This window comes from Syngnathoides biaculeatus, chromosome 4 (assembly GCF_019802595.1).
Source record: "Syngnathoides biaculeatus isolate LvHL_M chromosome 4, ASM1980259v1, whole genome shotgun sequence".
Taxonomy (NCBI): domain Eukaryota; kingdom Metazoa; phylum Chordata; class Actinopteri; order Syngnathiformes; family Syngnathidae; genus Syngnathoides; species Syngnathoides biaculeatus.
Window position 1 is genome coordinate 23,137,956 of NC_084643.1, and position 21,952 is coordinate 23,159,907.

The 21,952-nt window shown below is 41.1% G+C and overlaps 1 protein-coding gene across 4 annotated transcripts in view; it reads left to right on the top strand.

Annotated features, from left to right (window-relative positions):
• The window catches only part of erlin2 (ER lipid raft associated 2), a 46,918-nt gene that overhangs the window by 10,553 nt on the left and 14,413 nt on the right, over window positions 1-21,952 (top strand). For all 4 annotated transcript variants that reach the window (XM_061817985.1, XM_061817987.1, XM_061817986.1 and 1 more), the window contains 5 exons: window positions 6,946-6,992; window positions 7,146-7,207; window positions 7,286-7,411; window positions 7,654-7,727; window positions 16,593-16,651. In XM_061817985.1, coding sequence (XP_061673969.1) covers window positions 6,946-6,992; window positions 7,146-7,207; window positions 7,286-7,411; window positions 7,654-7,727; window positions 16,593-16,651 — 368 coding nt within the window. The remainder of the gene's footprint in view (window positions 1-6,945; window positions 6,993-7,145; window positions 7,208-7,285; window positions 7,412-7,653; window positions 7,728-16,592; window positions 16,652-21,952) is intronic.

Genomic DNA, 21,952 nt, shown 5'->3' on the forward strand with positions numbered 1-21,952 from the left:
CTGGAAAGGGGGGCGTAATGAACACTAGCTGAAGTAAAACAGAATATATGTGCGGGAATGAGAGGGGAGGAGGGGAAAGAGTGACGGTACTTGGAGAAGAGATAGCGAAGGTGGACGACTTCAAATACTTGGGGTCAACAATCAAGAGCAATGGAGAGTGTGGTAAGGAAGTGAAGAAACGGGTCCAAGCAGGTTGGAACAGCTGGCGGAAGGCATCTGGTGTGTTATGTGACAGAAGAGTCTCTGCTAGGATCAAGGGCAGAGTTTATAAAACAGCGAGGCCGGCCATGATGTACGGATTGGAGACGGTGGCACTGAAGAAACAACAGGAAGCAGAACTGGAGGTGGCAGAAATGAAGATGTTGAGGTTCTCGCTCGGAGTGTGCAGGTTGGATAGGATTAGAAATGAGCTAATTAGAGAGACAGCCAAAGTCTGATGTTTTGGAGACAAAGTGAGAGAGACCAGACTACGATGGTTTGGGCATATTCAGAGGTGACTGAGTGAGGATATTGGTAAAGGGTGCTGAGAATGGAGCTGCCAGGCAAAAGAGCGAGACGAAGACTTAAAGAAAAGGTTGATGGATGTTGTGAGGGAAGACATGAAGACAGTGGGTGTTAGAGGAGATGCACAAGATAGGCTTAGATGGAAAAAGATGGCACGCTGTGGTGACCCCTAATGAGACAAGCTGAAAGGAAAAGATGATGATGGAAATGACGCTTAATATCATAAAAAGATCGGAGAAAGGAGTAACACGGCGTATTGTCCTAACTTTGAATGAGCAGAAAGGCAAGGATGCTGAGGAGGAATTTAATGCTAGCAAGTGCTAGCTGCACATGCTTCCTTAGCAATAGCTAAGCACGGCCTCCCCTCATGCTTCGTCATCCACCTCTCACAGTAATGGTAAGTACAGCATCTTTTTTTTTTTTTTTATTTATTTTGTTTTATAATAAGTACCCACACCCACCCATTTTCTGAGCTGCTTATCCTCACGAATGTCGCAAAAGTGCTGGAGCCAATCCGAGCTGTTATTGTAGATTTTGACATTAACAGTGAAATCTAATTTGGGCAGAAATTCGGGTTATGTCGCCAGCGTAGGAATGGATCTTGTTCATAGACCGAGGTCTCCCTGTAATTTGCCGAAGAACACTTCAACTGGCCTAAAGACGAATGGAGGAACATTTTTTGGACTAATGAGAGTAAAATTGTTCTTTTCGGGTCCAGGGAAATAGACTGTTTGTGCGATAAACCTCCAAACTCTGAATTCAGTCCATAGTACACAGTGGAGACATTGAAGAATGGTGGTGAAAACTTCATGAGATGGGCATTCTGTTGGGCTTATTGCATACCAGGGATCGTGGATGGGTTTGCAATTGAGAACTTGTGGAGTGCCATCAAAAATGGTGTTTCTGAAGCAAAACCAAGAAATGTAAATGAATTGTAGAATGCTGTTTAGGGTTAGATCTAGAATAACAACTGAAAGGTGCCCCAAGTTGGCTGACTCCATGCCACACTGATGTGAAGTAGATGGGGGGGGGGTGTTCATATATATATATATATATATATATATATATAATATATATATATATATATAAAAGTGTGTGTGTGTATGTATGTATGTATGTGATTCAAAGGATTTGTAAATCCTACAAACAATCTTTTTGTACAAAATAGTTTGTAGTCAACGCAGACTTTTTTTTTTTTAAACACCCTTTTCAACAAATTGCCCAATTGCACAGCCTTAAGAGTGTGTACTATATTTTATGAATGCTGGGTCTTGTTGGCTTTCGGAGAATTTACTGCACCGACTGGTAACTTTTTTGACATGTATCAATAAAAAATATACTGAAAACGTGAATTAATCTCATTAGTCATACTGGACTGATAGTGGACTCCTATTATTCTGAACACAACTTTTCAGTATAACTTAAACACCGTGCTTGTTTTTTTAGTTGTGCATACACATATATACATGCGCGCAGACAGTGACATCAGAATTTGCACTTTTTTATGTTCATGTTGTGGTTAAAAAAAATTAGAAGTTACTCAGTACTTGAGTAATTATTTCAGTTTATTTTTTACTCGAGTAATTCTTTGGAGGGCTACTTTTTAGCTTTACTTGAGTCACACTATTATTAAGTAACAATACTCTACCTTGTACAATAATTGGCTCCTCTAACCACCCCTGGACTGGGCATCTTCTCTTGCGACGCTTACATTTTTCAACATTTCTTACATTATTCAACATTTTTACCTACAGGTATCACATGACCAGCTAGTATTTGTTGTTTGGACATTTGTAGTTTCGCGTTGACGTATGGTGGTTTGTGGGTCTGGTTGTGGTCGCAGCGGAACTGCGAAGCACCTGTAACATCGGCAACAAGAGCTGATACATATTGTATTACTTCTAAAATGTGCGGACAAATATCAAATTATGGATCTTAATGTAAAATGTATAAAGCGACAGCAATGTTAGGGATTATGTCACAACACATAGTGAGCGAATTACAAATTCAGATATGGCCAAAAAAAATACTATACTTAATCTTTTATTGTGGAGGATGCATTTTTGATTAGCATTTGAAGTTGGTAAAAGTGGAGAATGAAGTGAAACGGTCAGTTGTTTTCCAGAATGAGAGTGCTCAAAGTGCTACTGACACCTAAATATACATTTTTAAATCGGTATTGCTATCAAAACTACACTGAGATGACACGCTGTGGTGACCCTGAAAGGAAAAAGCCGAAAGAATTTTTATGATAATACGAGTTGGAAAAAGTGAACTGGGAGCATTTTATAAAAGTGGAGACAACGCTGGCCGGTGGGTGGGGGGGGAGCTCTGGTGCGACCACGAGCCTGCCCGCTTCACCGCCCAACCCACCTCTGTGTCTGGGGAAATGGCGGCCCGCGCGGATCGACACATTGTGCAATCCTGACCGACTATATATTACTATACATACTTTATATGTAAGTTATTATGACGCAGATCTTTTGTTACGTTCTGAGAGAGGGACTCAGTGACATCATCAGACGTGTATTTCTGGAATGTTCCTTTTAGGACAAGGATGGCTGTCGACGGAGCTTTTTTATTAATACTGCTGCTTTTGGACATGTACACGGAGGCCACACTGCCTTCTGTCTTTTTGACATTTCCGGAATATTTGCTGGAAATAACATTTGCCCATTTGGAACATTGGATTCGACTATGGTGACTATACGTCATTTGGCTAGTTAGTGCGTGTAACATGCTACTAAACTCTCTTTGTACTTCTATTTTATTGTTTTGTGTTGTTTTGTATTGTGTGATTAAATTGGCTTGGACATAATGCAAGTGTTTTTTTATATTTTGCTGGTTTGACCAGGGGGATTTTTACGAAATTCACACGTAACATATGCTATAAACTGAGACACAAATAATTCCCCCAACTATTTTTTTCAATAGCTCTATACACACTTACCTGTCATTTGTGCAAGTGCCATCCATTTTTCACGACGAATCGGGTCTTTTTGAAACGTGTGAAGAGTGAATCCACCCTCCCAAGTGTTCAAGCAAAATCCAGCAACACAATGAGCTGGCATTTTGGCTAACATGCAGAAAAAACTGATAATTTCTTGCCGGTACAAAAGGTAAAGCAGAGTTTACACATGGCCCTTAAAGTCCCTAAAAACCCCTAAATTTCTGAGGGTCCATTTAGGGGCCCCTAAAAGTCCTTGAAATTCACAGAAAACCTGTCAAGCCGTTAAAAAGGCCTTAAATTTAAAAAAATCAAAGGGAGGACCTCTACCGCCAAAATTCTCCCTAAAAAAAAATTAATCTTTTATTTAAAAAAAAAAAAAAAAACAGAGATCCGTCTGGTGTCCAAAACAGCCGGAAATTGCCAAGGGAAGTCACTCTGTGTTCACAACTTTTTTTCTTATAGTCTCCATCTTGTCGTTGATATTCCATTGTTTGTTTTTGTGAGTAGGCATTTCACTTCGTCTTTGTTGCATAGTTCTTTGATCAATCCAATAAGAATACTTGTATCATTGGGAAGTGCAATTTTCAAGATGCTTGGGTTGAAAGTAAAGAGTTTGTGAGCTGGGTTCGTCGAGATCCAAAAGATCGGCCCATGTTCTACTGCCATCTGTGCAAGCAGAGCTACCAGCTAGGAAAGATGGGCGTCAAAGCACTGGAGTCACACCAGAAAAACAGGAGACACGCTGATTTGGCGAAGACTGTATCATCTTGTGTTAGTATGAATCTGTTTCTGTCAAAATATCAAGATAGTGAATCATCTACTTCAGGCAGTAGTAGGGATCAACCAAGCACCAGTACTGGCAGTGCATGCGCACCTACAGTTGTCCAGTCATCGACTTGAACCAGCCAGAAGTCAGGCTCTATGAACGTACTTCAATACACGAAAACGGACTCGTTAAAGGCAGAGATCGTGTGGACTTTAAAAGTGATCTGCAGCCATAATTCTAAAGTGTTTGCAGTCATGTTTCCAGAGAGTGACATTGCTAAAAACTACCACTGTAGGGAAAGGAAGGCTTCGTACCTGGCTACATTTGGCATCGCTGCCCACTTTTGATCTCTACTGAGGCAGAAAGTGAAGACTGAATCAATGTCCTCCTCTTTGATGAGTCTCTAAATCATGAGATGCAAGAGAAGCAGCTGGACATTCATGTGCGATTGTGGATGGATGACCGGGTCCGCTACCTCACCTCTGAATTCCTGGGACATTCAGCAGTAACTGATCTTCAGGACCGTCTGGACCCTATCGTGTCTGACTTCGGTCACCAAAAGCTGCTCCAGCTGTTGACGGATAGCCTCAATTTTAATTGGAAGCTGTACAAATCTATTCAAGAAGAAATAGAAAAGGTGACCACCCGCTGCATGCTGCAAACTGGAAGCTGCGGTCTACACATCCTCCATAATGCATTTCGAATCGGTTGCAAGGCAGCTGGATGGGGGTGGAAATTTTTTAAATATTTATACAATTACGTCATTAAATAATTATTATTCTTATCTTATTATCATTATTTATATTTTTTTCCTTAAAATGTATGCTTTAGCAGTAGAGTTTGCGAGGCTGGGAGTTCATTGCCGTATCTGTAGCGACTCGGCCCCCAGCCTTGTAAACCTTTTTTAATGAACAAAAGTGCAGAATAACTTCAAACAAGCAATAATGAGTGGGGGAAAAAAAAAAATATTTGCACAGAAAGTACGTAACGTACAAAAATTTAACTTGCAACTAGAGGTAGGGTTAATGGAACAAAAGAAAAAAGCAATGCAATACAACTGCTTCAAATGTGTGTGAAGTGGGGGTGACTCGCCCCTTTTTAACAAAGACTAATGTAGAGTGTTTCTGCCGTCTTTTAAGCACCTTCCTGAAGTGGCTCATAACATTAAAATTTTGCAGTGCTTTGCAACATTTTGCTTTGTTAGGATGATGGAGTTCTACAAAATTGTGAGTGCCGTTCCATTTAGCGCAGATAGCTTTTATATCGGCACTTGAGACATCCTTCCTGCCTTCAGCCTCATCAGACAACAGGGAGGAGCCCTTCTTCGCCGACACTATCCCCAGCTAACTGCTGCTCTGTTACGAAAATAAGAAGCAACTTTTCGACTTCCTCCAAGGTCTGTGGCCTCTGCGTGGTCAACACAGTTGCTGCTTTGGCAACATCACTTGCTTTGAGGGCATCCTTGTGTTTCAGAATGGTGCTGATCGTCGATTTCGCCATGCCATACGTCTTCGATTTCACAGAAACACGCACACCAGATTCGTATTCGGCGATCAAATCCTTCTTGAAGTCGACACTTTTACACACCACTTTCCCTTTTTTCAGCACCAGCAGTTCCTTTTGCCTTCATTGGAGCCATGATCGGGGGTTCATATTGCTCAAATGGAAGAAAAAAATTGTCACTACCTCGACACGTCCACAAGCAGAGGAGTGTGTGAGTCAATTGGTTGCGTTGTGCGCGGTAGCGTGCGTTACATCATTTCCGTTTTTTCGGGGGTGCGTTTGAAAGCACAATAACAAAGCATCATAGGTCAGATGGTCAGGCGATTTTCGTTCAAAAACCAAAATAAAAAAGATCTTGAAATTTTCGTTCACGACCTTCAAAAACCGAGGCACAACTGTAATTTGGACAACCTTTATTTAAGCCATGCAAATCTTTTTGATCGAGTCCCCCTAAAAGAATCTGAATTCAGAATCGTTTGGAACAGAGAGCAAAATAGGAACCGGAATCTGTCAAATTCAGACGATGTGTAGCGAAGATGCTCCCTGCAACCAGCTTGATAAACTGCATTCTTCCCTGCAACCCTGCTATTTGACAACCACTGGAAGACAGGCTCTGGAAACTAAATTAATTAGCAGGCTCCCCTTGAAATCTTGGTTTACAGTCATCAAAATGTCCTTTTGTTCGTTTGAATTGATAGCAGCCAAAAGGTGGGATCCTCTATGACAGATCAATGGAATGCAAATGCAGCAGTGAACTATTGGCTTAATATTCAAATATGCATGCAAGGTGTCACCCAATGAGGATGGATAGTACAGTAGCCTGTGAATTTCCATTTTTTTGGTGTTTGACTAAAGACAAAAAACATTTTTTTCGTTTTTTTACGAACACTGAATTATTCCAAATCAATTCCTAGGCTTTATCAATTCCACTTTACAACCGCACGTGCTGATGTAGCCGTAATATAGTCCTAGCAGTATGAAATTGAACCATAAGCGGTTGAATTGCCAAGAACAAAGATTAAACAGTCATTCTCGATGCTTGACCTTTGAGTACAAACTTGGGAGTATTTTGTATCAATATAGGATTTCAATCCATTTAATGGTTTAGGGTTAGGTCAAAATTGGGGACTAGATTCAAGGTGATAAGTGTGGTCTTACTAATACCAATCTTACCATGCTATGACACCTGTCAGAAAAACAAGGAATTTTTCTTACCTTATAGACGACGCTGCAGACTGATGAGGTGAAAAACGTTCCCTGCGGCACTAGGTAAGTTTGAATTGTTTTAAGTGGTTTCGTATGTGACCTTGTGATGTCTTATACTAATTTTTCGTGACACAACATATTCAAGATGCTTCATACTGTAAAGAAAATGCATTTGCATCGTTTTCACTTTCACTCAAAAGTAATAAAAACTTTCAGTGGAGGAGTGATGATCTACTTTGATCGCATTGAGGTTGTGAACTACCTTGTTCCCTCAGCAGGTAAACAATGAAAAGTTTTTGTTCCTTCAGAAAATTGGCATTTTGTATGTTTGATGTCATGTCTCTCTTCTTCTACAGTGTTTGACATTGTGAGGAATTTCACTGCGGATTACGACAAAGCTTTAATATTCAACAAGGTTCACCATGAACTCAACCAGTTCTGCAGTGTTCACTCTCTGCAGGAGGTCTACATTGGTCTGTTTGGTACGTTAAAAAAGGGGACAAGCTAATAACTAATGCTTTAATGTAACACATCCCACCACATGCAGCACGACTCCACCAAAACTTTTGCACAGACACACAAAAAATGAATACATGGGTGGGCGCAGTGCCACACTTTATTCCACATACATTGCTGCTACTACACCTGTTTTTGTTGATGCTGCTGTTCCGTGGTGTTGGTTTAAGTTGTATTCTCTTATGCACAACCACACTCTCCTCTTCAGACCAAATCGACGAAAACCTGAAACTAACATTGCAAGAAGATCTAACAAGCATGGCACCTGGTCTCATCATCCAGGTACAGTGAAAATAGTCACTACGAATACATGCTAACCCCAAAACACAGTCATATATTGTGTGTATCATGTATGTCATGTATTAGTTTATCCGTTTTGTAACAATCTATGCTGAACATCAAAATCTATTGCTGAATTTACTGTAATTTCTCAAAAATAATGCGCAAATTTTTCCCAAAATATTTTCAAAAAGTTAATAGAGCGCATTATATTTAGGTATGGATTAAAAATAACATTGTATAGTTGTATACAGGTACAAAAAAAAGTTATACATGTACATTTCGACATAATATTCAATGTCTTATCTTACACATTTTATATTTATTACGGTAATGTGCACCCCCAACCTGAACTCTATGACCTCCTCGGGGAGCTACAAACGACTGCCTGTGAGTTTGTTTTAACTTAAACCACAACAAAAAATGTCGACTACAACGGCTAGTTGTGCAGCTCCTTTTAAAAGAAATGTGCTGATGACGCCGCCAACCCGGAAGTAGCGCCGCAGTCCGAAACAACGATAGCTTGCCCCAGTGGCTTCAGGTGGGTGTCAAAATAACATGATTTCAAACTCCCTAATACGAGCATGATGGGATGATGACACATTTAAAAAAAAAAAAATGGGAGAGCGCACACAATTGAAATGGTCACTTTTTTTTTTAATGTGCCCATTACCCTCCTTTCTACATGGTTTGAGCTCACGTTGTTTTGATAGCCACCTGACGCCATAGGAAAGCTTTGGTGTCAGGTGGGCGAGAGGGTGCACTCCGGAACCAAAACTCTTGGGATTCAAAAAATGTTTCCCCACAAACGCCATGGATGGCACAGAGGATGGCATGCTGTGGGAGCAAAATAGAATCACTGTTCATGAATTCAGGAGGCACCAGAACTGGACCAAGTCACCAAAGGTAGCTACGATGGATATTTTTCAGATTGGAGATAAACCAGATTTTGCTTTTGAAGTCTTGGCCAAGGATGTGTAATGTAGAGGATATACTGCACTATGCAGAAACGTTTTATGCACAAATGTTTAATGCAAAAAATGTTTACGTCAAACAGTGTTAAATATCTATTTAAGACTGTAATATGTGTTATCAACAGTATTATAATAAAATGTTATGTCATCATTGAGCATTTATTTTAGTTGGTTGAGGGATTCTGTTCTAACAATTGCATGGATCAGGACAAGCATATCCTTTGGCCTGTCCCGCAATTATATTACGGCTACATCAGCACGTGCACAATGATTATTATTGATTGTTGTATAGACAGTTTTTTGAAAAACAATACAAGTACAAACCTAAAAAAATATAAATCCAACTAATTCCCAATATTTTGATCCAAACCAAATTGGTGCTGCGCGTTAAATATTGGTAGAAGGGTTTTCCTGATATATATTTTTTTCTTTTTTAAGTCAACTTTGGGGGTGCGCATTATACTCAAGAAATTACGGTACCTTAATGTAGATTACCAGTTTGAGTAATGGGTTTTTCCAGCCTATCTTTTCAGTTTTCTTAAATACAGTATCACAAATTTTGGGGAAAGTAAAACTGTCATTGAGAGATTTGTTTTCGAGCAGAAGCAGGAAGTGACGTAAAGGACAGCAGTGGACTTGTTTCCATTAGTTTTACCTCCGGGAAGGTAGCTCGTTGTTCCTTCGTGTTGGCCAAAATGCCGGCTCATTGCATTGCTAGATATTGCTTGAACACTCGGGAGAATGGATTTAGCCTTCATAAGTTTGCAAGAGACCCTGTTCGTTGTGAAAAGTGGATTCCACGGGTGCAGAGGACGAGAGCTTCGTTGGTTCCAAATAACAGGTAGGCAGTAATGTGCCCCGGTTCGACGGTGTTCAACAAGTACTGCGGCGGCTTTGAAGATCCCAAATCAGCCACACCGGCTGAGGCGCCGCGTTCGGCGGTCACTGCTTCTGCGAAGGCTGCGCGTCGGGCTTTGGGGACGGAGGCGGCTCTGAAGAATCCAGCCTAGAATACCTCAATGCGTGCGTGCGCCCATAAAGCGCCCCGGCTCGACTGTGTTGCTCAGTACTGCGGCATCTGTGAACACCCCCCTAAAGCAGGACGGCTCGGCTCTTTCATAAGCCACACCGGCCGGCTTATCTGGGATGCCTCATCTCCGCCGCGGAAGTGGATCGGACGGGGATGCGGTTTGGCCGTGATCGGATATCATCTGAATATGGCTCGAAACAATAGTGTAATTTTGCCCCGAGGGCTCGAAACATTAGTGTAATATTGCCCCGGTAACTTCACTCAGTTGTGTGTTGTTCTCCTTTTCGAAAAGACTTTCTTCCGTGTCAGAAGGGGCGCACCGCGTGTTTTCATTGGCGAATGTCCAGGTGACGTCACGGACGGAGGACACAGCCAATATGGCGACCACTTGGATATCGTAGAATGACACTTCTCCAACTTTGCGCATGGATGGCGCGCTCTCCGCTCACATTTATTTTTGGTATTGAAGTGAATAATGTTATGTATTTTTCATTACAATATCTACTTTAGAATGTTTATAGGGATGACACTTGGGCTTTAACAAACTTGTGTAGTCCAAGAATCTGAACAACACACTCGGCTGCATCGTTATGTGGTTATCTTCTCTCCGCTTACTCTTCATGTTGAATTCATCCATCACTGAGGGTTGCAATATTAATGTGAAAATCTTTGAGATATCATGAGTGATAAAAAGGATCAAAGAGGTTATGAACAAAAGTTAAGACAGCTGAAGTTTATCCTCCCTCTTGGCAGGTTTAGTAACTTCAACTTTTCCTGGAAAGTATTGTGTGCCTGTGTTAGAGGTAGCCGGTATAACCTCAAAATTATACCACAGGAAAGCAATTTTTTTTTTATATGGTGCATTTTATACACTAGGTAACTCAATGTCCTTTACATGATTAAAAGGATTTGAACACAGAAATGAAAAATTAAAACGGGGTAAAAATGACATTAAAAAAATGAAAAAAAAAGTACAATTTTAAAACTGCCTTCAGTGCAAGAAATATTAAACGTGCAAATACTCTAAAAAGCATGACGTTAGTGAGCATTAGTGTTTAATAGACCAGTAGCAAAACTTTAAAATCTATTCTCAAGATGACTAGAAGCTAGTGTAAGGTTTTAAGAATTGGTGTTATATGCTCTGACCTCTTTGTTCTGGTCAGAACCTGAGCTGCAGCTGTTTCATGCTCTTTTTGGGGAATCCAGTTAGAAACCATTACAATAGTCAAGTTTACTTGAGATAAAGTGATGGATGAGCTTATCCTGGCCGCTTGATACTGTACATGCAAGCCTTCACTAGATATTTCTTTCAGATGGTAAAAGGCAGTTTTTGTGATTGATTAGATATGACTGTTGAAACTCCCGTTGGAATCTATCAGAACACCAAGGTTTCAGACTTGTTTCTTTGCTTTTTAAAAATAGTGAGTCCAGTTATTTACTAACAGCAATTCTCTTCCTTATTGCCAAAAATAGTCTGTTTTGTTGTAGTTTATTTCAAGAAAATTTTGGCTCATCCAGTTAACTGCTTCAGACTATGGCACACCTCAATTGAACTGTAGTCATCTGGAGACACTGCTAAATATAACTGTCATATCTACATAGCTGTGATAGTCAAAATTAAAGTTTTGAAACATTTAAACCTGAACCATTTAAGGACTGTTCTACTTAGTCCTACCCACATTTCCAATCTGTTCAGCAGTATATCATGATCTATTGTATCAAAAGCCACACTGAGTTCCAACAAGACCTTGACACCTTTCCACTTCCAGTCAGTATTCAACCTTATACCATTTAGCACTTTGATAAGAGCAGATTATGTACTGTGTTGCGTTCTGAAACCTGAATGAAATTTGTCAAGTCACTTTAAAGTAAAGAAAATGCTTAGTTGATTAAAAAATAACTTGGTCAAGAATCTTGGCTATGAAAGGGAGATTTAGATGTGTCTTTAGATGGGCTAACACAGAATTCTCCAGTGCTCTGCTTTTTTAGAAAAGGTTTAACAGCAGCTACTTTAAGACCTTTAGAAAACATGCCAAACTGAAGTGAGCAGTTTTCTGTAAGCAATCTGCTTTCCTACAGGAAGGGAGGACATGAGGACAGTGGGTGTTAAATAGGGGGATGCACGAGATGGAAAAAGATGACATGCTCACGTACATTGTGATTTCTGGATTTTTTTTTTTTTTAGATTATCTCTGTCACAGTGGACATCAGTGTGTTTCTCTAGTGTTCTAGGTCGCCTCTCAGGATGGTCATGGTTTGAACAGAAGCGACTGTATTTAAAGGTTTGCCATGATGATATGGGGGGGGGGGGGGATTTGAACAGTTTATTGCTTCCTCAGAAGAACAGCATGTTTATTGTACACAATATTTAAACCACCACTAATGCTAGGGCTGTACAATATTGAATGTGATTTCTTTAACCCTGTGATATGGATTCAAAGTCAAAGAAAAGATAACATTCACCTACTATGAAAACCAGCATTTCTTTTCCCCTCTAGAAAAATTGTTCATTAAAGCCCAAAAGTATACAGTCATTTATATCTAGTCTACCTGTTTTTAAATGTATTGTAGCATTGAGCAATAGTCCAGCCAGACATTTCTCTTCATGCCTCGTCATACTGTACTCTCTCTTTGTGGTCTTTTTCAACTGCTGTTTAGAATTTTGTTTTGGGCTAGCTAGTGAGTCACCCTGCTACAGCCATACTGCTACAGCCAGATGACAGTGCTTTTCACTCCCTTTGAGTATAAATACATCTGTTTGGACTCATAACCTATGTGATCATGTGGGTACATCATGCAAAATACACCGATATCCTGACTCACCCACGTGACCAACAGGCTCTGGCTGGTAGAGATACAAAAAACAACTCAGTGGCCCGAGTCTCTCATAGCATAGCCACTATGCCAGTGTGAGCGGTGCATCGCAATTGATTGGGCGTGAAGTGGGTTGTTGGTTGTGGACCTCCGCCTCCATAAACCACATCCCAGCCAACGGCATCCACAAGGAAGCCTCCATGCTGGGTCTTCCCGGCCCACCGCTCCCCCTTAAAAAGACAATCTGCCGAATTATTGGGTAACGCAATTTTTTTTTTGTGTGTGGGGTCTGACTACTGCTGTTAACAATGTTCCAAAGGTGATCTGTTTTTCTCTGTAAATTTTTTCCCCTGTTTTCGTAAAAAAATGTGAAAAATACTGTATTAAATGTCCTTGTTTAATAAAACATTCCTAATACCGACATACTATGAAATATGAGAGAAATGGGCATGACTGTAATGTTTCTTTAACATTGTTTTACAAAGAATATGGCACAAACCCTCTTAATACCTACTCTGCGAGCTTTCTGTTTGGAAGTATTGATACTGCTGAACTGTTGGGAGCCGCACACGCCTTTTACCAGTCTCAATTGTATTGTATTACACAATTAATTTTTCAGGGTGTAGGGGTGAATCCCAAACTCCTTTCATACAACAACTCATACAAACACATTTCATTGTTTTACACTGTCCCATGTGGTTTATTACTCAGGCCTATTTTACATTTCCTGCAAATAACTAAAACCCAGTTAAAATTTGAATTTCTGCTCTTTCTCTGAAACAGTAATCTTGCCAAATGTGATATTGAGCTTTTAGAGTTAAGAAAATTTAGTATTTCAACACCCTGCTATATTGCAAGTTCTCCCACTGTGAAATCATGGAGGGGTCTGAAATTTTCATCGTAAGTGCATGTCTACTGTGAGAGAGATAATCTAAAAAGAAAAATCCAGAAATCACAATGTATGATTTTTTTTTTTTAAACAATTTGTATGGTACAGCTGCAAATAAGTATTTGAACACCTATCAGCTCTTACCCTCAAAGACCTGTTAGTCCGCCTTTAAAAGTCCACCTCCACTCCATGTATTATCCTGAATCAGATGCACCTATGTGAGGTCATTGGCTGCATAAAGACACCTGTCCACCCCATACAATCACTAAGACTAAAACTTGGAATGTGCCCAAGACCAAAGAGCTGTCCAAAGACACCAGAGACAAAATTCTACAATTCCACATGGCTGGAAAGGGCTACTGAGAAATTGCCAAGCAGCTTGGTGAAAAAAGGTTCACTGTTGTAGCAATCATTGCGAGATGCAAGATATCATTTCGTGGGGTCTTAATGATCCTTAGAAAGGTGAGGAATCAGCCCAGGACTACACGACAGGACTTGGTCAATGACCTGAAAAGAGCTGGGATCACCGTTTCCAAGGTGACTGTTGGTAATACACTAAGATGTCATGGTTTTAAATCATGCATGACACGGAAGGTTCACCTGCTTAAACCAGCACATATCAAGGCCCATTTTAAGTCAGTCAGTGCTGAAGAAATATTAAAGGGAGATATTAAGGCAACATCTCAAGACATCAACCAGGAAGCGAAAACCTGGGTGCAAATTTGTCTTCCGAATTGACATTGATTCTAAGTATACTGCCAAAATGGTTAAAAAGTGGCTTGAGGATTAAAAAAAAAAAGAAAGTCAGTGTTCTTAAGCGGCTATCACAAAGCCTTGATCTGAATCCCATTGAAAGTCGGTGGGCAGATCTGAAAACGTCTGTGTGAGCAAGGCAACTGACAAACCTGACTCACTTTCACCAGTTCTATCAGGAGGAATGGGCCAGGATTCCAGAAGAGTACTGTCAGAGGCTTGCGGTAGGTCACCCGAAACGTTTGACCCAAGTCATGGAGTTCAAAGGAAATACTACTCAATACTAAGGAAACATGGAAACGTTTGACCTCAAAGAAAATAATATATAACTCTCATTACTGTCATTTAACAAAATTAAGTTTTGGTGATCATGTCTGACTTGAAACAGGCTCGGTTTAGTCTTATTTGACTTCAGACAGTAAGACAAAAAAAAACGTTTTTGCACAGTACACGTAAACCTCTGGCTTCAACTCTACGTGTGACGATCACTTTCTTTCCTTCTAACCTTTCTGGGGTTTGTCTTAGTACAGTGTATTATCATGTCACAGCAACACCAGAAGGCATTAGTTACCCGTCACAAACTCTCCAAAGCCCTTCACAATCTCCACAAGATCAGTCATCGGGATTTCTTTTTTTGGAGGGGGTGTCAAACTCATTTCAAGCTCATACAAACACATTTCATTGTTTTACACTGTCCCTAGAGGTTTATTAATCAGGCCTGATATTTGACATTTCCTGTAAATGACTAAAACCCCATTGAAATTTGAATTTGTGCTCTTTCTCCAAAACCAGTAATCTTGCCAAATTTGATATTGAGCTTTTACAGTGAAGAAAATGAGTATTTGAACACCCTGCTATATTGCATGTTCTCCCACTTGGAAATCTGGGAGGGGTCTGAAGTTTTCATCGTCAGTACATGTCCACTGTGAGAGCGATGATAATTTAAAAAAAAATCCAGAAATCACAATGTATGATTTTTTTTTTCTTTTTAATGATTTGTGTGATACAACTGCAAATAAATATTTGAACACCTGTTGATCAGCTAGAATTCTGACCCACAAAGACCTGTTAGTCCATCATTTAAAAGTCCACCTCCACTCCATGTATTATCCTGAATTAGATGCACTTGTGTGAGGTCGTTAACTGCATAAAGACACCTGTCCACCCCATACAATCAGTAAGACTCAAACTTGTAACATGGCTCAGACCAAAGAAGAAAGAATTGTACAACTCCACACAACTGGAAGGGGTTATGGAGAAATTGCCAAACAGCTTGGTGATAAAAGGTCTACTGTTGGAGCAATCATTAGAAAATGGAAGGAGCTAAAGAATGACGGTCAATCTCAATCGGAGTGGTGCCCCATGCAAGATATCACCTCATGGGGTCTCAATGATCCTTAGAAAGGTGATGAATCAGCCCAAGACTACACGACAGGACTTGGTCAATGACCTGAAAAGAGCTGGGACCACCGTTTCCAAGGTGGGTGTTGGTAATACACTAAGACGTCATGGTTTGAAATCATGCATGGCATGGAAGGTTCCCCTGTTTAAAGCAGCACATGTCAAGGCCTGTCTTAAGTTTGCCAATGACCATTTGGATGATGCAGAGGAGTTATGGGGGAAAGATTTGTGGTCAGATGAGATCAAAATTGAACATTTTGGTCATAATTCCACTAACCATGTTTGGAGGAAGACTAATAATGAGGTCCATCCCAAAAACACCATCCCTACTGTGAAGCATGGGGGTGGTAGCATCATGCTTTGGGGGTGTTTTTCTGCACATGGGACAGGACGACTGCACTGTATTAAGGAGAGGATGACCGCGGTCATGTATTGTGAGATTTGGGGGAAACACCTCTTTCCCTCATTCAGAGCATTGAAGATGGGTCATGGCTGGGTCTTTCAACATCACAATGACCCAAAGCACACAGCCAGGAAAACCAAGGAGTGTGCAAACCTGGTGAACAAATAAAGGAAACATTTGACCTCTGTAATTATACTTATTTGCAGCTGTATCACACAAATAAATTGTTAAAAAATCATACATTGTGATTTCTGGATTATTTTTTTTTTACATTATCTCTGTCACAGAGGACATGCACCTAAAATCAAAATTTCAGGACCCACCCACCCCCACCCCCGAGATTTCTAAGTGGGAGAATTTGCAATACAGCAGGGTGTTCAAATACTTTTCTTCACAGTACGATGAAAATTTCTGACCCCTGCATGATTTCTAAGGGGGAGAACTTGCAATATAGCGGGGTGTTCAAATACTCATTTTCTTCACTGTACATCTGGGCTCCTCTGCATCTGCATTTCTTTATTATACCTCTGTGGTGAACACTTATTGGGCAACATTTTACTTTAAGTCTTTAAGACCTGTCTGGTGTTGTATTTCTGCTTTACAGGCAGTACGTGTCACAAAGCCCAACATCCCAGAGACCATCCGCAGAAACTACGAGCTTATGTGAGTTTTTCATTTCTTTTGTGAACATAGAATGTTCCCTGGGGCCAGACATTTTGTGTGTTTTTTTTCCTGAATATTCAGGTAGCAAACACTACCAAATCTTTTGAACCACGGCTTATCTACATCTTTTAAGATCTTACTTTGACTTGAGTCAACATAATGTCCTTTGTCACAGTACCTCTAAAACTGTTCACCCAAACCCTCGAACAGCCTTCCACTCTGAGTCCAGCATCAGTGCCAATTTAGTGACTTGGTATGGTATATTTAGTTGGTATTCAGATTCCTCTCATATTGCCCTTCCATAAAATGAAAGCAACTTTCACTGGGACAGACGTGATGCCTGGATTAGACTACAAGACAAATTTAGGCTTTCATGATTCCACTGTCCAACTACTGCAAAAAAATGTTGTATTCTGATACCATCACATCCCGTCTTTTACAATCACCATGCTTTATCTTAAGTCAAACACAGATACACTAGTCACCATGGCAATGACAACTGATCACGACATGTGTATTATAAGAACAAAATGGGGAAAAACGTGGTGGTGGTGGTCACCAATGTCCAGGAGAAGACTTTCAACGATTCCTCGAGGTATTTTCACATACTTTTAATACTATATGGCTCTCTTGCAGGCAACAAATCGTTGTGTACTCTAGCAAGCTAGTGCAAAAACCTGCTCCTATTCTGTCATAATCATACTCTAAAGTTTTGTTGTTTGTGAAGAAATTTAATGACAAAATAATTTAATTACATTAAGTTAGTGCCCATTGATTCTGATCTAAACTTGATCTGACCTGACCGATTCCAATACATGACCTGACTATAGAATACTTTTGAAGTCAGAGACGCATTGCTCTGACACATTGACACATTGCATATTGTGATCAGATCGGTTGGTTTTTTTGGGTTTTTTTTTTTTTATCATTTAAAACCCAATTATTATCTCAGCAAAGCCCACAGTTTGTGATCAAAAGGTTTGTTCTATTCAAATTCCTGAATGTGACAAGAAATTGTTTAGTTTGTAAGAAAAGGCTTTTGGATTCCCAGCCTTGCCCGGACATATGGAAAATATGGCAGTCATCACGTGAGGTATGACCTGCCGAATTTCCTAGAGCTCATTTAATGTTTCTGTAGGCTTTTTCACACTTACTGACCCGTTTTAATCAAATGTGATAATCATTCTGGAGGAATGTCTTGTTCTCAGTTATGTCAATTACATATTTCCAACTGTGTTCCATGGTGTATTTAATGCATTGGAAATTTTTTCTTAACATTCTCTCAACTGATATCTTTTAATAAGGTAATTCAGCTCTGGAATCTCAAAGAACAGTTTTTGCTGCAAGATTCAAATGAAAAAAATGTTGAGCAGTAATTGGAGTCCACATTTAATGTGGAATAAGTTCTGAAATTATCCATTTCTCATTTCAGAAAAAACATGGCGTTTTGACAGTGAAAGGATCTATAGCATCCAGATAGCCTTTATTTCATTAAGTTCTATATATACTTTTTGTTCAAGAAAAAAAAACTGGGAGTCATTTTGATTCACCCCAGTTCGTATGTTTTGTAGCAGTCTGTAAATAACTAATTTGCATTGGGAATGCCACTTTTTGTCATCACCAAAATCGATACATTTCCATGACTTTGTCGGTAATGGAAGTGATCGCATTTACATCATGCAGCTGTGTGTCTTTTTCAACCGAGGATTACAGCAATTTGAATTTAACAAAACAAGCCTACTTAAATGTCAAACTTTATCTTAAAAAAAAAAAAAAAATCGACTTTCAAAGTAGGTGATAATTACAACACAGCACATACTCGTTTAATCAGGAAGTGTGCTCATCTTCCCTCCCTGCTGTCACTAGTCTCATGCAGGTTTGTATCTAAATGTGGGTGGGACAAAATTGGCTGAAAATCAAATAAGACCGAAATTACTGACTACTGAGTCGGATTTTTATAGATGAGAATTTTCCGCGTCTTCGCGGAATTCCGAGTTTTTTCAGCTGAAAATGTCATTGTTGTGAAACGTCTAGATTTGTTGAGAAAATTTGTGGGAGGAGGGTACGCCTTGACGCGGGACAAGGCTGTGATCAAGACCGACCGCCAGCATCTATCGCCAATGCTCATTGTGAAATTAGTCACGGCTGTGATAGCGGAAAACAGAATTGCTACGGCATAGATATAACGTATAGACATACGTACGCATATGTTATCAAGCGGTCTGCACGTTTTCCAGTATGGCGAAAGTCTTGGAGCGAAAAGATGAAGATCGTGCCAGGAAAATTGCTAAAAACCGTGGGGTAAAAAACTGTTTCAGTTGGGCATGGCTTGAAAAGAGTGTAACCGTACCGATTGGAACGAAAACAATAACATGTTAAACCGAACACATACAAAAAGTGGACGTTCCCGGCAAAGTGCTGTGCACTTATCCAGTAACATCCAAACCAGGAAAGACAAAGGTACGTTGGATGTAAATTTAACAAATATTATATAATTGACAACGATACAATTTGGCCTATCTGGAGCACTGCCAATGTAGATCGCGCATTTTATTGCTCACTTTTATATTTCGTAGCTCAGTGGTTAGAGCATTGGTTTGGTAAACCAGGGGTTGTGGGTTCGTATCCCACTGGGGTCTCCACTCCCTGAGAAGGGTTGCGTCAGGAAGGGCATCCGGCATAAAAATTGTGCCAGACAAATATGTGCGTTCATCTGAGATGACACGCTGTGGCGACCCTGAAAGGAACAAGCCAAAAGAAACTTACTTTATATATATATATAAAACAAATTACTTGTGTACTTATTTCTGAAGTATAACTTGTAAGTACAGTAGCCTATTTGATATAAAGTTCACTCAGTCTACATTATGTCTTAAGTTTGGCAAAATTTTTTTGGTTTGGACTAATATTTTAAGTTTTCACAATATCATAATTGCCCTGTATTTACACTGTTTGAAGTAACCAGAGGTCACGATTTAACAGTGTCTTTTATACAAAAAATTTGTGCCCAAAGGGGGGTAAATTTTTGGACGAATCCACTGATGTGAGTGACACAGCCCAGGTGTGCATTTTCATTTGTATGGTGTTTTGTGATCATCGACGTGAACTCAGTTACAAAAAATGTTTGATTCACTATGTTGTGTTGTGCAATATTGCCTCTTGCCGTTATGCAAGGCACACAAACTGAGCCCCTCCCGGATGACCGAGCCTCTCACCCTATCTGTAAGGGAGAGCCTGGACATCCTGCAGAGGAAAACTTATTTCGGCCGCTTGTATCCGGGTTCCTATTCTTTCCGTCACGACCCACAGCTCATGCCCGTAGGTGAGGGCAGGAACGTAGATCAGTTGGTAAAATGAGAGCTTCGCCTTTCGATTTAGCTCCTTCTTTACCACAATGGACAGATACAAAGTCTGCATCACTGCAGACGCTCCACCGATCCCTTTGTCGATCTCCCGCTCCATTCTTCCCTCACACATGAATAAGACCACGAGATACTTGAACTTCTCCACTCTCATCCCCGACCTGGAAAGGGCACGCCACCCTTTTCCGACTGAGGACCATAACCTTGGATTTGGAGGTGCTGATTCTCATCCCATCCGCTTCACACTCGGCTGCAAATCGCTCCAGTAAGAGCTGGAGATCACGGCTTGATGAAGCCAAGAGAACCACATCATCTTCAAAGAGCAGAGATGAGGTGCTGAGGCCACCAAACCGGACACCCTCTACGCCTCGGCTGCGCCTAGAAATTCTGTTCATAAAAGTTATGAACAAAATCGGTGACAAAAAGCAGCATTGGCGGAGTCCAACTCTCACCGGAAACGAGTCCGACTTATTGCCGGCAATGCACACCAAACTCTGACAGCAGTCGTTCGGGGACTGAACAGCTCGTATCAGGGGGTTTGGTACCCCATACTCCTGAAGAACCCCCACAGAACTCCCTGAGGCACACGGTCGAATGCCTCCTCCAAGTCCACAAAACACATATAGACTGGTTGGGCGAACTCCCATGCACTCTTCAGGATCCTGCCAAGGGTGTCGACCTGGTCTATTGTTCCACGGTTAGGACGAAAACCACATTGCTCCTTCTGAATCCGAGACTCGAGCTCCCAACGGACCCTCCGCTCCAGTACACCTGAATAGACCTTACCAGGGAGGCTGAGGAGTGTGATCCCTTTATAGTTGGAACACACCCTCTGGTCACCCTTCTTAAAAAGGGGGACCACCACCACAGTCTGCCAATCCTGAGACACTGTCCCCGATGTCCACGCAATGTTGCAGAGGCGTGTCAACCAGGATAGCCCCGCAACATCCAGAGCCTTTAGAAACTCCGAATCTCATCCACCCCCGGGGTCCTGCCACTAAGGAGCCTTTTAACCACCTCGGTAACAGCAACCCCAGAGATAGAAAAGCCCGCCTCAGAGCAATCCAGATTCAGCTTCCTCGTTGGAAGGCGTGTTGGTGGAATTGAGGTCTTCGAAGTATTCTCCCCACCGACTCACAACATCCTGAGTTGAAGTCCGCAACACCCTGTCCCCCTATACACAGTGTTGACGGCGCACTCCTTCCCCCTCCTGAGACGCCGGACGATGGACTAAAATTTTCTGTCATCCTACAGTCGTTCTCCATGGCCTCACCGAACTCCTCCCATACCCGAGTTTTTGCCTCAGCGACCACCGAAGGTACATTCCGCTTGGCCAGCCGGCACCTATCAGCTGCCTTGCGAGTCCCACAGGCCAGAAATGCTCGATAGGACTCCTTCTTCAGCTTGAGAGCATCCCTCACTTTTGGTGTCCACCAGCGTATTCGTGGGTTGCCGGCACAACTGGCACCAACCACCTTACGGCCACAGCTCCAGTCGGCCACCTCATTAAATGGAGGCGCGGACTCATTGTCCCCCGCCTTCTCTGGGACGTGAGCAAAGTTCTTTCAGAGGTGGGAGTTGAAATTACTTCTGACAGGGGAGTGTATATGTAATATACATTGTATATATATTTTATACACACACAAACACAGACATGCTTACTTGTGTGCTTCTGCGTCCTCCTTCACTGTTCATGGTGCATGCACTGCGGGCGCCTGCGGGCACGATGCAGGAGTGTGCATCTGAGTTGTTGTAGGCAGCCAGACCAGACTATAGTTCTGTAGCTCCTGAATGAGAGTAGACTTTTAACTCTGGAAATGTTTTTCTAGCTTTGTCACCCAGAAACCTACAACCGCTTTGAATGGACACGTTCTGTGCAGTCTTGATGTGTCAATTGCAACACATAGCTGTTGCGGCAGAAAAGAGCCGGTCAAATTGC